The sequence below is a fragment of the Equus caballus genome, chromosome 5 (genome assembly GCF_041296265.1).
Source record: "Equus caballus isolate H_3958 breed thoroughbred chromosome 5, TB-T2T, whole genome shotgun sequence".
In the NCBI taxonomy this organism is placed as follows: Eukaryota; Metazoa; Chordata; class Mammalia; order Perissodactyla; family Equidae; genus Equus; species Equus caballus.
The window spans coordinates 3250746-3264172 of record NC_091688.1 but is presented as its reverse complement, the minus strand read 5'-3'; the positions used below and the strand labels follow the sequence as shown (position 1 = coordinate 3264172).

The 13427-nt window shown below is 45.1% G+C and overlaps 1 protein-coding gene across 4 annotated transcripts in view; it reads left to right on the top strand.

Moving 5' to 3' along the window:
- Positions 1–13427, top strand: part of C5H1orf116 (chromosome 5 C1orf116 homolog) — a 32688-nt gene that overhangs the window by 16204 nt on the left and 3057 nt on the right. Inside the window, exons 1-3 of one of the 4 annotated variants that reach the window (XM_023640462.2) lie at positions 4123–4337; positions 9341–9526; positions 12197–12368. In XM_023640462.2, the coding sequence (XP_023496230.1) occupies positions 9422–9526; positions 12197–12368 (277 nt within the window). In that variant the 5' untranslated portion in view covers positions 4123–4337; positions 9341–9421. Of the gene's footprint in view, positions 1–4122; positions 4491–9340; positions 9527–12196; positions 12369–13427 lie in introns of those variants that run through there. The other 3 variants (XM_070266590.1, XM_023640461.2, XM_070266591.1) reach the window with 3 other exon arrangements.

Sequence of the window (13427 nt, the reverse complement as noted above, 5' to 3'; positions counted from 1 at the left end):
CTATTACTTCTAAGAGAAATCCACATTTTAACAGTATGTCAAAGGACAAGATTTAGGAAAAAACAACAGCAAAATTGTAGCATGGATTATCTACCAACAAGATCTCAAGAAATGAATTTTTTAAGGCAAGTTTCTTAAGTACAGAACTTCAATTGTCCAAAAGTTCATCATGGGTTTTGGAATTAATATATAATGACTACAATAGAATAGAAGAGTTATACATAGAAAAATTTGATGCCTTTCATGAATTCAAATTTTACAAAGAAAGAGGACAGTTACATCCTAGCGAATTAAATCTAGAGATATGTACATTGTGTTAAGAGATTACAGTGAAGCAGCCCCTAACATCCTATTCCAAAAGAAGGTGGTACTTGAGCTCAACCTTGAAGGAAGGATAAGACTAAGCCAGGAGGACAGGTGGGAGTGGGTCTAAGCAGAGGGTACTGCATGTGCAAAGGCTCAGAAGCATGAAAGCATGGCAGTTTCAGAAAAATTAGAGGTGACCGTAGTAAAGAATATGAATGAATATGTGACCATAGAAGCATGTAGGGCCAGCTCATGACGGTTTTTTTTATGTCATATGGGGACTTTGAATTTCATCCTGAATGCTATGAAAATGCGTCAAAGTATTTTGAGAGGAATAACAACTCAGATGTGCATCTATAAAATGGAAGCTGTGAAACAAGGAATTTCTGTAGTCTCCTCCATCTTTAACAGCCCGTGATGCTACAGATAGTGAAGTCTTGACCCAGAGTAGAGAGGATGAAGTGCTGGAAACAGATACGAGAGCAATCTTACAGGAGATACAGGAGGGTTGCTGTGAGCTGGTGAGTCTGGGTGAGAGCAGGGGGATGCAATAGCTGGTATGGGGATGGAGGAGAGAGGACAGGTTTGAGGGGTAGGGGCAAGTGAGTTCAATTTTGAACATGTTACAATTTGGCGTTCCTTACAAAACTCTCTGATGCTAACAAATGGTCTCAGCCGTCAAACTTTTATTAGAACTCGGAGGAAAAGAACAGCTGAATCCTCTAAATTTCCATGGGAGATGGGCTAAATTTCCATCGTAGATGCTCTCAAAAAAAGAGAGAAAAAAAAGCTGTTCCCAGGATCTATTTAATGATTAAATAATTTCAGAACTCCTTCATCCAAATCTACTTAATTACACCCTTTAGGTCCCATCTAATTATTTTAGGCTTAACTCTGATATCACCTTGGTGAGAACTTGGTGATCTGTTTAATGTCTTAATCTGGTCTATCAATTCCACGGCTTATAGTCAAATTGTAATCACCTGAATCTTTCTGCAGCTGTTTCTCTTTAAAGGAAGTTCTTGCTACTACTTGAGGAGTAAAACCTTTCCTCTCCCGGATACGTCAGAGTACACTCAGAGACCCAGCATATGTAGTATCATGTCCAATACATGAACACAGTGGGCGCCCAGTGTTTCCTAGGGATGGTGATAGCACCTGCTCAAAGTAATTTCATCTGTTCTTTGGAAAAGGAGAAGAAAGACACGATAGGACATGACTGTAATGTGAATGAATAAGTATCATGAATGGTTGGAATAGAGGTTCACTCTATTTTGCAGAGTCCAACTTTATAAAGGGCCCAAAGAGGAGAGATTGACCAGTGACTGTCTGTGGTATATTCGGTTTTGAAGTGGTGTGTGTGTGCGTGTGTGTAGGGGAAGTGAGACGCTTCAGTGGGGAGGTATACTGAGAAAGGAAATAGTAAACTAATTTCTGACGGTCAAGGAGATGATGGCATCTCAGCACACAGGGACAGAGGAGTGTGGCCTTAGATGAGTCAGGTGAGCTGGCCAGTAATTAGATTTCACAGTCGGGTCATCAAACAAGAATTCATGTACAAGGAACAATGACACACATTCCTCATTAAATGATGACCCACATCAACCAGTAAGCCTTAGTCTCTCAGGTGTTTGCGACTGGAATTCCTCTCTTCTCCCTAGCCCAGGCCTCCTTCTCACTTCTCTTGGAAGCTTAGAGACTTGATATTTTTCCAAGCAAAAATAAGAAAGATTCCAACGAAAACATTAAAGATATGGAGAATAAAAAACACCAAGTTCAGAATAGTGATATAGTCAGCTGGAATACATGTGTGTTTTGAGGAGCCATGAGGGGAGTTGGGGTAAAGCTTGTAAGCAACTTCAATTGTGATGTCAAGATTCTATTTTTTGAATGGGGTGTTAGGTACATTGGTGTTTGTTATGCCAGAGTACCTGAAATATTTCACAGTTTTCAAAAAGAGATGTCTAAAAGGAAAGAGAGGAACAGAAAGATTGTTTTCTCCATGTTCTATGTTCCTACTTCTACCTAGGAAAAGACAGGGACACTTCCTTATTATCCTAATTTTATTATAAACTGAAAAACTGTGTCTGTTCACCAACAAGACTATGCTTATTATCATCTTTGAGGTTAATGCTCATAAGTCAATTCATTTTTTTAAGCAAATATTCAAATCACACACCTTTGAAGCTGGATCAGCTTCAATGACTTCCTCCATGAGTGTAACTCTAGTTGCATTGAACTCCTGGTTTACAGATGCCTTTCCTGTTTCGTTAGTATTATGACATCAGACATATTTGAATGACACATCATTGCCCTTAAATGCTCAGAGAGCTCTGTTCTCTGTATGCCGCTGACAGGGTCCTGGGCTATCCCCGGCTTCCTCAAACCTCCTTCCTCCTCACTAGTCCTGCCCCACCTCTTTTTGGCCCCAGGATCATTGCACTTCTTATTTCCTGCCCAACTATGATCATAGAAAGAGAAAAATGAAAGCTGTGTGTCACCTTGTTATAAAAGATATGAATAACTACAAGATAGAAATGAGATGCGAAAGGATGAATTTAATTGTCCGAATTAGACCTGCAAATTATCTGTATTTCATGTTTCCTACTTGGGATATTCTCCAAAATGAAGGCTGACTGGCATTATACTGCACATGGCAAACGATGTCAGACAGTCTGAACTGAAAGCCCCGCTCTGCCACCTCCTAGTGACGTGATTTGGGGCAAGTTATTTAACCTCCTTGTAAAAGTGGTATATAAACAGTGCCCACCTTTTAAAGTTGAAATAAAGATTAAATGAAATGATGTATGAAAATGCTGAGCACGGTACAATACGTAGCATATAGTAAGAGCTTAATAAATGTTGGCATATTATGTACATTGATTTTAATTTTTCTTTCTGCTCTTTTGGTATCAAGAATAACCTACACCCAGGAAAAACCAGTTTCCAGGCAAAAGTCATATCTGGTAAAAGTGGCCTCCCTACTTGAAGGGAGATTTCTTCCTGCAAGCATTGGATTCTCCCACCTGCTCTTTTCTCCCCACTCTCTTCAGGTTGGTTTAACTACAGATGCCAAAAATCTGCCCATGGAAGGAGACGGGAGTTGCTAAACTGGTTGGTAGCTTATTTTGTTTTTATTTCTTAATATTCATTACTACCTTCCATGAACAGCTAAAAGAGACCAGAAACCCAAATGACAGCATGCACGTTCCCTCCTTCGAGGCTGTCCAGTCACTTTTTCGTCAGGACTGGGACTTCTTGGGGAAGAAAATGGTTTCATTTCCCCCAGAAATAAATGAGGCCAAGAAGTTCGTTGGCAAGCGGTGGGGCAAGGGTGTCTCAGCTCCAGCAGCCCTAGCCTCAGACACCTTTTTCAGCGGTCCCAAGTGGAATGGCTAGAATTATGAGCTGCCAGGAAAAGGCTCAAGGATGAAAGTGATCCTGAACGGCTAGAAAAGCTATTAGCAAAACTGGCCAAGGATTTTAACTTGGAGAAATCAGAGGAATACCTAGCTCCAAGTGGAAGACAGCAGTTCTAGACGGTTTCAAAAAGACACATAGGAAAGCATACTGCCCAGTGTTTCTTTATATCAAGATTTAATAATAATATTTTTTGCCTACTCCCTCCCTGCCAACCCTCCTTCCAGTCTCAGCCCAAACCTGTCTGCTCTCCTTCCAGCCTTCCTTTTTCTTCCTTTTTTTTTTAAAGGACTCTTTATTGGCTCTAAACAGAGGAAGGGGAGGGCAAGAGATGATTGGCAGAGAGGAGCACCGCCCTGCTCATTCCTCTCCCACGCCCTCCCTGGAGAAACAGCTGGAATGAGAAGTAGGGAGGGAGGGCTGGGATTGGCTGAGAGGCAGTGGCAGGGTGGGGTAAGGCAGCACAGATGAAGCATTTACCTGTCCAGGTGAGTCAGGAGGAGGTCAAAAGGAGGAAACAGTAGGCGGCAGGGGAAGCAGGCTCTGTCTCGTCTCCGCCCTTTGAAATATAAGGGTATTCCTTTTCTCTCTTCAGCCCCTACCCAGTGAAGGTGAGTTAATCACTAACCAACTATTGCTTATTGTGCAGTGAGAGCGGGGGCTTCGTGGGAAGTTGGAGCTACAGGGTTGTGGGCAGCCCTGTAAGCCCCAGCTGGGGGCCTGTCCTCTCTGTTCCTCAGCTCTGAGTCCAGCATCGGCTAAGAGTAAGTTGGTAGCTTCTTGATTGGAGTGGTTTTGTGGAGACCAGGGCTAGAACACGTTTTTTTTCATCTGCCAGTTTAGGTTGGATAAGCATATTATGCAGACAACAAGAAAAGAAAATAGGTTTGTTTTGGAAATTCCCATCTCTGAGCAATTGAAATTGAGTTGTGATTTTGGAAAAGAATAGTTGGAGTAGAGAGAGGCAAAATGGAGGGTCGCCCAGGAGAGAAGGGTGCCTTGATCTTCCATTGCATTGCTAACAGGAAATTCTCCCATGGCTTTATCAACTCAATGTCTATCTTTATTTAAATAAAAGGTGCAGGGTGTGTATGTACAGTAATGGTAGTGTGATAATGGAGCTCTCAGTGGACAGCTGTGGAAGGTGTGAGCTGTGCTAGGTCGTTTGTAACGGGGTATGAGATTTGGTTACATTGGGAAAACTCCAACTCAGGCTACCAGCTCATCCTTGGAAAAGCCGGGGATAATCTAGTTGCAAAGTCAAGTTTATTTGGGTTCAACTCAATTAATTTTCCGACTTTACCTGTTAATAGACACAGAGACTGGCAAACAGAAAGCTACTCGGCTCTGCTGGGGCCTCACCTGCGTTAATATTTCACAGTGGCATGTCAAGTCTGGTAGGAGTTCCAAGTGGGGCTCAGGCCAAAGTAGTGTGGCAGAGTCCAGAGAGGACAACCAAAACCGTGTAGCGGTTTTTCGTTGTTTTCCGTCAGGTTCCCAGTAGTAGTCTGTGTGGCAGGTTTCCCTGCACACAGAAGCTGGATGTGGAGGTCAGATCAGAGTAGCAAGTCAGCTCTCCATTATCCACTTTGGGAGGTTAGTGCTCTGCTCCCTCACTTTGCCTCTTTTCCTCCTGCTGCAGGAAAGAGGGAAGTGGGAAGACCCCAGTGCCAGGCTCCTGGGCCTGGCGCACATAAGCTTTGAGTGAATATATTGGGTTTCCAGTCCTGGCAACTGGAGCTGTAGGCGTTAGCTTAGCCCACACCACAGAACAACCCGCCAAACTCACTGACTGAGGCCTCCCGCGGATGGTGACCCTGTCAGCAGTAAAGATACCCTGCAGTGTTGAACAAAGCTTTTCGTGTAGAAGATATTTCAGCCACCTTTTCCCTCACGCCCACTGGTGAAAGGGGAGATTATAACATTGCCTAACCACACAAAGGAACTTGCCCGTGTGCTCATGGAGAGGGGTACACACAGCACGCAGCTTTTCGTCTCCCTGACGTTTTTGATAGGAAGTTCTCATTTAGGAGGCACATCTCTGGGTAGCCAGCACAAAGCAGAGATACCAGGTCTAAGAGAAATAGGAAACCTCTTTGACTACTGGGGAGAGGGGCTGAGCTCTTAGAGGATATGGGGGTGGGCTCATGGGAGGAGGGTGACAAGGAGGCCTTGGGTCTGTTTCGAAGGTACGGAGAAGCCAAACTGGAATGGGGCTGGAGCCCTGTCCCCACTCTACCCTCTCCAGATGCCAGAACTCCACATGCTATTTATTTACCCTCATCCAAGTCTTGGCTGGTTTCAGTGAAGTAGTTAATATTTAATGTGCTTTTGCACTGGTGGCCCTGACTTAGGCTGCGCATATTTCTTAACCCATTCCCTCCTCCCCTCAAGTCCCTCAGAGAGGTCAAGGGTTAAGAGATACCAAACTCTCACCTTGAGTGTTTTGCTTGTTTCTCAGGCTTCTTATCAGGTAGAAATGCCTCAGGTTTCGATGGCTGCCCTGAAACAGCCCCTAAGTTTCAAGGTTATAAAGTTGGTGGAAGGAAATGCATCACCGAAGGCAGGCCAGCTAGTGAGGGAGAGAGGAAGGGTGGGAAGCAGAGAAGACTTTATTATAGTTCAGATTCTTTGGGTCGGAAAACAAGGTGTGGACATGCGGTACAAGTCCCGTGGGCTCATTCAGCTTTGGTTTCAAGTTCAGATTTCTCTCTGCAGTGATTATGTGGTGCCTGATGACAGGATCTTCAATGGCATTTGCTGTTGTTTCTTTACTCTGAAAGTATCTGTTTTTGGAACAAAAAGCTGGCCTGGAAGCATAAAGCTGAACCAGATAATTTCCAGGGTTTAAGTGTGAGGTAGAAGGAGAAGGGTGATCTTGTCAAGGGTAGCCAATGACCCTTCTTTATGTACATGGCTCTCTTGCATCTGGCAGTCTCTGAGATGCTCTCTGCGGGGGCGGGGATCCACAGACTGCCCTATGTATGCAGTTGTAGGGCATTGCTTACTTGCCTTAGGAAGGGGAAGTGGAAAGAGCCCCAGCTTTCTCATCTGTGAAATGAAGAAAATGTCACATCCTGCCCAAGTTCTCAGGTTATTTTGAAGATCTAGTTGGCATATCTAAAAGCACTTTGTCAGCTATACTGTGCCGTGTTCTCTGAAGCAGTGCCATTCATATTGTCTCTATCTCCTCCAGCTGCCTTAGACCATCCTTGGTTCCAAAATGAGAGTGTGGTAGGCTGCCCCGGGAGGACGGAGAGGCCAGCAAACCACTGTAGAGTCTGAAGTGTACTTGGAAGAACAAGGGTAGTAATTTTCCAAAGGGAAGAGGCAGTGTCTGCTCACCTATTCACAGAGAATATTACATTAATTGTAGTGAGTCACTTTCAATATTTACTGCCCTGATTTTACAGATAAGAACACTGGAGCCCAAAACTAGACCCTTGGATCTATACTGACTCCTTGGAAACAATGCCTTCGTCTTATAAAGTTTTGTACACTCTGTACCTATTAGGTGATCATAAATGTTTGTTGGACTGAATGCATTGCCCGAATTCCATTGAGTCATATATATTCTCTAGGAAATAAAATATTTAAGGAAGAACTTACAGTAATAGGGTAGAAGCCAAAAAAGAAGACTTCCAACAGCTCAACTCAATGGACATTAGAAGAGATGACAAGTTTACTCATCCAGCACTTTTTTGTGTGCCTTCTATATGCCCAGGCTAATGAAACGTGGATCCCTTTGCTATAATGGCCTCAACCCAACAGGACGTTAGGAATGAGTTAGTACTTTCTGAACCCAGACAGTCATTAATGGAGTAGATAGCTGAGGTGACAGAACTTCATCCACACGACTTCTCACGTTTCTGTTTCTTTGAGGTTCTGGGTATTGGAGAACTAACCTCAAGAAAGAACTCTAACAGCTATCTTACTTGATGTAGATTTATCATTGGGTTTCTTTGGTGTCTTTGTTCCCTCTGATTCCTTCTCTGTCTCCTGAGAGGCTCTGAGCCCTTATGAACTGCGTGTGTCTAGCTCGTTAGGAATCTTCCCTCTTCCTTCCCCATTGCCCTGCCCCTCCCTGCCTGCCCCACTTGAGTGGCTCCTCCCAAGCAGAAGAGGAGCTCCATGAAGCCTTGTGCTTGTCCATTCTACAGGATTGGCAGGCTGACTCACCCAGCACAACTCAAGCCTGACTTTGGCACTGGAAGCAATTATTGGCAGAGGCCAAAAGGACAACCTGCACTGGAATCCAAACCCCAAGTCCCAAGATCTCAAATAGAACACATTTTTCTAGGACGTTTTACCTAGTGTTGGGAGGGTAGGAAAGGTGGTAGAAAATAAAGCATGTTGTTGTAGGGAAAATATGGATTCAGAATCAGACAAACTGTATTCTAATTCTAGCTCTCCCCCGAATCTTTATTTGGCCTTGGAACTGTCTTTTACTCTTAATTCTTCTAGAATTTCATTTTAACATAGGAGATTCATCTCTGGCCTTTCCAACTCTGGTGGAGTGTTTCCCACAAACAGGCATATGGAAATCCTTGGGATTTTCAGAAAGAAGATGGCACTGCCTTCCTTTGCTTTTACTGTTGGCACAGTGATCTTGGACCTTTTTTTTCCTCTCTAAGTTGGAGTTAGGAGGCAGCTACATAGGACATTTCTCTTGTTCATTTGACACAGGTCAGGGAACCTCATTATAAGTGCAACATCAGAGAGGGGGATACACAAGAGGGAAATTGGGTTTGTGTCAACCACTCTGGGTACCATGCATGTGTCTCCCAGACCAGGGTGATGACAGTGGCTGTGGTTGTAGTGGTTGTGATGATGTTGATGATGTTGACTGTGATCGCAGCTGACAGTTACTGGGCCGTGCACTGCAAAAAGTGTTTTACATGGAGTATTTCATCATATTTTCACAACAGCCCTATGAAGTAGGTACTGTTAAGGGCCCTGTTCATTCTCTCAAGCATATAGTCTCCTGTTTAACCCAAACCCTCCTTTTCTAAACTTTTGTTTCCCTTACTTCAATTGAGTTTACTCCTAGGTAGATCTTGTCTTTTTCTCGTTACAAGAACAGTGGTAGTCATTCACTGTTCATTAAGTGTTTGAGTGTTTATTACCACCTAAACTGTGCTAACGTTCTCATTTAATCCTGACATTAACCCTGTTTAATGAGAGAAAACAGACTCAAAGAGTAATTTCTCTAGTCATGTAACTGTAAATGGTTGAAATGGTGATTTGAACCCAGATCCAGTTACCTCCAGAACCCAAGCTGTTAACCCCTGTAATATTTATTGTTTATAGTAATGAAAATGTAGGTTAAGCCCCCTAGTTCAGAGAGAAAAGTGACTAAAAGAAGTGATGGAATCGCCTTTCTGACTAAACTACTTCTCCACCACCTAAGGTCCATCCTTCTGCATGTATGTGAGCCATCTTACGTGTCCTTCCATGCAAGCTGGGGGGTTGGGTTTTGGTACTGGCTTTTCAAGGCCCCTTCCAGCTGTCTGCTTGCTTGGTGTCCCTGCCGCCCTGCTGCTCCAGGGCCCGGGCAGAGCCTTGCCAGAGCCTCAGCTGGGCTTACACGTGGCTTTGATTCTTCTCTTTTCAGGCCCGGCTTGGGACATTCTTCACTTCCCTTCGCTTCCCCTCTGGGAGCCCCTTTCACCGTCCCTGCACCTTGCTTCAGGCAATGCCCGAGAGGGAGCTGTGGCCAGCTGGGCCTGGCTTGGAACCTGTGACCCGCATCAGCAGCTGCGACAGCATGATGAGCATCACCTCCACCCACTCTGGATCTGTATGTACCCTCTGTCCTGCGACCTGGCCTCCTTTCTGCATACCTGCCCTGCCCTGCCCACCACTGTCCTTACTCATGGCTCTTTCTCTTTCTTTTATCTTCCTTGTCAGGGAGTGAATCATACCAATTGATGTTTTCTGAGTCACCCCTGGTTCTGTAGAGAATAGGGTGGGACAACCCCAGAGAGCAATAGGACAAATAAAACTTCTTCCTAGTTTTCATTAGGTTGAGGGGTTGAGTTGAGGTGAGAAAGCAGGCCAATGATCCAAGGTCATGGTGGGAACTAGAACGTAGATCCTTGTAGCACATGGATTCCTGAAGTTCTCTGCAATGAGCAGCATTACTTCAGGCTTTTGCAAAGATCAAAGAGAAAAGAATAATTAAGAGCCTGGGTTCTGGAGACAATCAGATCTGGGTTCTCTGCTTATAAGCTGTATGACCTTGGGAAAATTACTTAATTTCTCTAAGCTTCAGTCTCCTCAGTTTCAAGAAGGGGATAGTATTAACACTGAATTCATCGAGTTCTTGCAGGGAGTGAGATGCATATAAAGCACTTAGTACATGTGTCTGTGTAGAAAAGATAGAGCCTAGCTGTGAGCAGAGATTGAGAACCTTCCAAAGCACTGTGTTTAAAATTTGTGACTCAGGGCCAGCCCCGTGGCCTAGTGGTTAAGTTCGCGTGCTCTACTTCGGCGGCCCAGGATTTCCCTGGTTCGGATCCTGGGCACGGACATGGCACCGCTCGTCAGGCCAGGCTGAGACGGCATCCCACATGCCACAACCAGAGGCACTCACAACTAGAATCTACAACTATGTACTGGGGGGATTTGGGGAGAAGAAGAAAAAGAAAAAAAAAAAAACAACAAAAACAAGATTGGCAGCAGTTGTTAGCTCAGGTGTCAATCTTTAAAATTTGTGACTGGCATGTGATAAACTGTAATTTTTCTGGGCATGAATTTAACTGTCGATTGTTGTAAGGCTGGTATGAAAGAGTAAATCTGCCCTATGTCTCAATGTAAGCATTCCTTTGTTATTGGTACTCATCACGTGCATAATAACCTTTGAGAATTTCTACTCTGTTGCATTATATCCTAGAGAGGTATTTGAAAATTTCAGGATTAGAAGGATCTCTACTGCATGTCAAGGATGTTTAATATAGTCAATGAGTTTTGATATGTAAAAATGGAGTAGGAAAACCAGCACACACATGCACACAAAATCCAAAGTGCAGTCTGTATATAATTTCTTTCTGACCCTAGATGGTGGGGCCACAGAGACATCTTTCTGCTTCTGTTAGACTGAGGCTAATATGAGGAGTTCCATACCATTGGACACAGAGCGTGACAGGGATTAAAGGTCTTCAAAGTGAAGCATCCATGAAGGACTCATTCAGAGTTGGCTTATTTTGGCAAGGCTATTTTAGGAGGAAAAGGGCAGTAAAGAAGATTTTCTCCCGGGAAGCGCTGGAGTGGGCTTCAGGGCTTCCAGGGCTATATTTGGGGTTTCCCTTGACATGTGGGCCTCGCTCAGTCGACTGACAGATGGCTCTTTAAGGGGCCGGGGGAACTGGAAGGGTTATTCCAACAACAATCTCCCCCCACCCCCAGGATATTTTTAGGGCTGCCTCAAAGTCTTCCCTCACCATCTGAGTGGGTCTGGAGAATATACAACTATGCCGTGACTCAGATGTTAGAAAGAGGGGTGGAGATGCCAGGAAGGGACTCAGGCCAAATATCTTATATTCCCATTTGTCCTTTGGTTTTCCCTTCAACCTTCAACATCAGAGAGCGACTGTTCCGTGGATCTTCCTGGCCTTGTAGAACATGGGTGGAAACCATCTGAAACGGCCATAGCATTTTCTCCCAAATATTCCTATGTGCTTTCTCATAATAAAAGTGACTTACTTTAATATCTACTTAATATTTAATACCAAGTTGCTTTCTCCTCCCCCATATCCATCTGATTTTTCTACCTTCCCCCCTTAAGTTAATATTTGTTCAAGAAATGCACCCTTATTTGAATGTTAGCCAGACCCAAATGCCATCAAGAAAGTAAATACACAAGGGGAAAAAATCCTGTATGGAATGCATTTCAAAGTCAAGTATAAATTATTTAGTAAATTTATCTGTGGCTAGTCATGCCACTGTTCTCATTGACCCGGCAGCCAGTACTTGGCCTTATTTTCTGTTTGTCCTCATACTGTCCTTGACATGCCAGATCAAATAGGCAGAAGTACTTTGAAAAGTTAAAAGCAATACCATTCAAGTTTAAGGGCAAATCATTATGTTGCCCATATAACTTAGAGCTAAGTCAGAGACACACAAAGTAAAATACTTGACATCGGTCACACACAGGAATAGGAATTAGAACCTGGAACTGCTTCTGATCTGTGCCCCTAAGCATTCCACCCAGGACTGAGCAAAAGAAAGGCCCCTTGCCATCTGCCTGCCCAGCTACCAGAGATGGGTGCTAGTCGGACAACAGCCCGACCGTCTCTGCCCTCCCTGGTGCCTGCAGTTTCAGGAAGCACCTCCAGCAGGTTTGCGGAGTGGCATCGTGGACAGCTTTCCAGCTCCTCAGCATTCCCTCCCCACTGCCGGGTGGTTCTCAGCCCCGCCAGTTTCTGCGGAGCTCCCTCTCAGCTCCCTCTCCTTCTTCTCCTCACTCCAGAGTGACAGCAGCTACGACTTCCTGTCTGCTGAAGAGAAGGAATGTCTGCTCTTCCTGGAGGAAACCATCGGCTCCTTGGACACTGACAGCGGACTGTCCACTGACGAGTCTGAGCAAGCCACAACTCCCCGAGATCCCCGGGCACTGCCCATAACCCAGCCTGCTCCCCAGGGTAAGAGAGACTCTCTGGGGTAGCACCTCCAGGAAACCCAGAAAATCAGTACATCCTGCTGGCCACTTCCCTCCTAGTTTGCCCTGTTCTAAGGGTCACAGGCAGAAGGGACAGCCGTACTCCTCTGCACTCTCCTAGCTAGAATAGAGCTTGTCCCTGGAGGGGAGGAAGGACTGCTGACAAGCCAGCTTCCTCTGTCTTTATATGAAGTATGAGAGGCTAGGAGGGAAGGGGGTCTGAGCAGCTCCCATCTCTCATGGAGAAATTCTAAAGACATATGACCAAAGAGGTGGGGGAAGGAATCAGGGAGGCATGGGTGGACGGCTCTGGAGAGACTGAGTCAGTCTAGGGAGCTAATCTGGATGACACAGAGGATGCAGCTGCAGGAGATAAGAAGAGGGAAGGGCTCCCTTTACTTCAGTGGTGGCTCCTCGAGGCCCTTGTGAGACAGTGTGGAGAGCCAGTGGTGTTGAGGCTCAGTAGAAGAGGAACAGGATGGCACGTAAATGTGGCCATGAGTGCGGGGCCTTGTACCCCAGGGTGAGGAGGCACTTTACTCCTGAGGACAGTCCCACTGCTATCAGGACTGCAATGATTTATTCATTCATTTAGCAAATATTTATTGATAATGTTAGACCTTCCCGGAGATAGAGCAGTGAATGGGGACATGGGGCTTTCCCGCTGCCCAAGACTAATTCCTGGCCTAGTGGGCCTGATGCGTCTGCCTAGCCAGCTGCAAGGAAAGAGCCCACGTGACTCTCTGGTGCGGGAACAGCTGTAGCCTTACAGAATCATTCAGGTACTTATAAAAGTGAAGGTGGAAGAAGGCAGATCCTGGTCAAATCAAAAGCAAATTGCCCGTTCATGCTGTTCACGTTCGATGCTTCTGTTGGGCTCAGTGACCTGGGAGCTCCAAGATAGCGAGGGGGACTGGCCTGAGTCTCTCCCCAACCCTGGTGCATCTGTGGAGCATTAGGAGGAGCCTGAGACAAGGACATGGAATGATCCAGGGCTGCCCTTTCCCCAACCATCGTGAAAAATTAATCCTTGGTTGAAGGG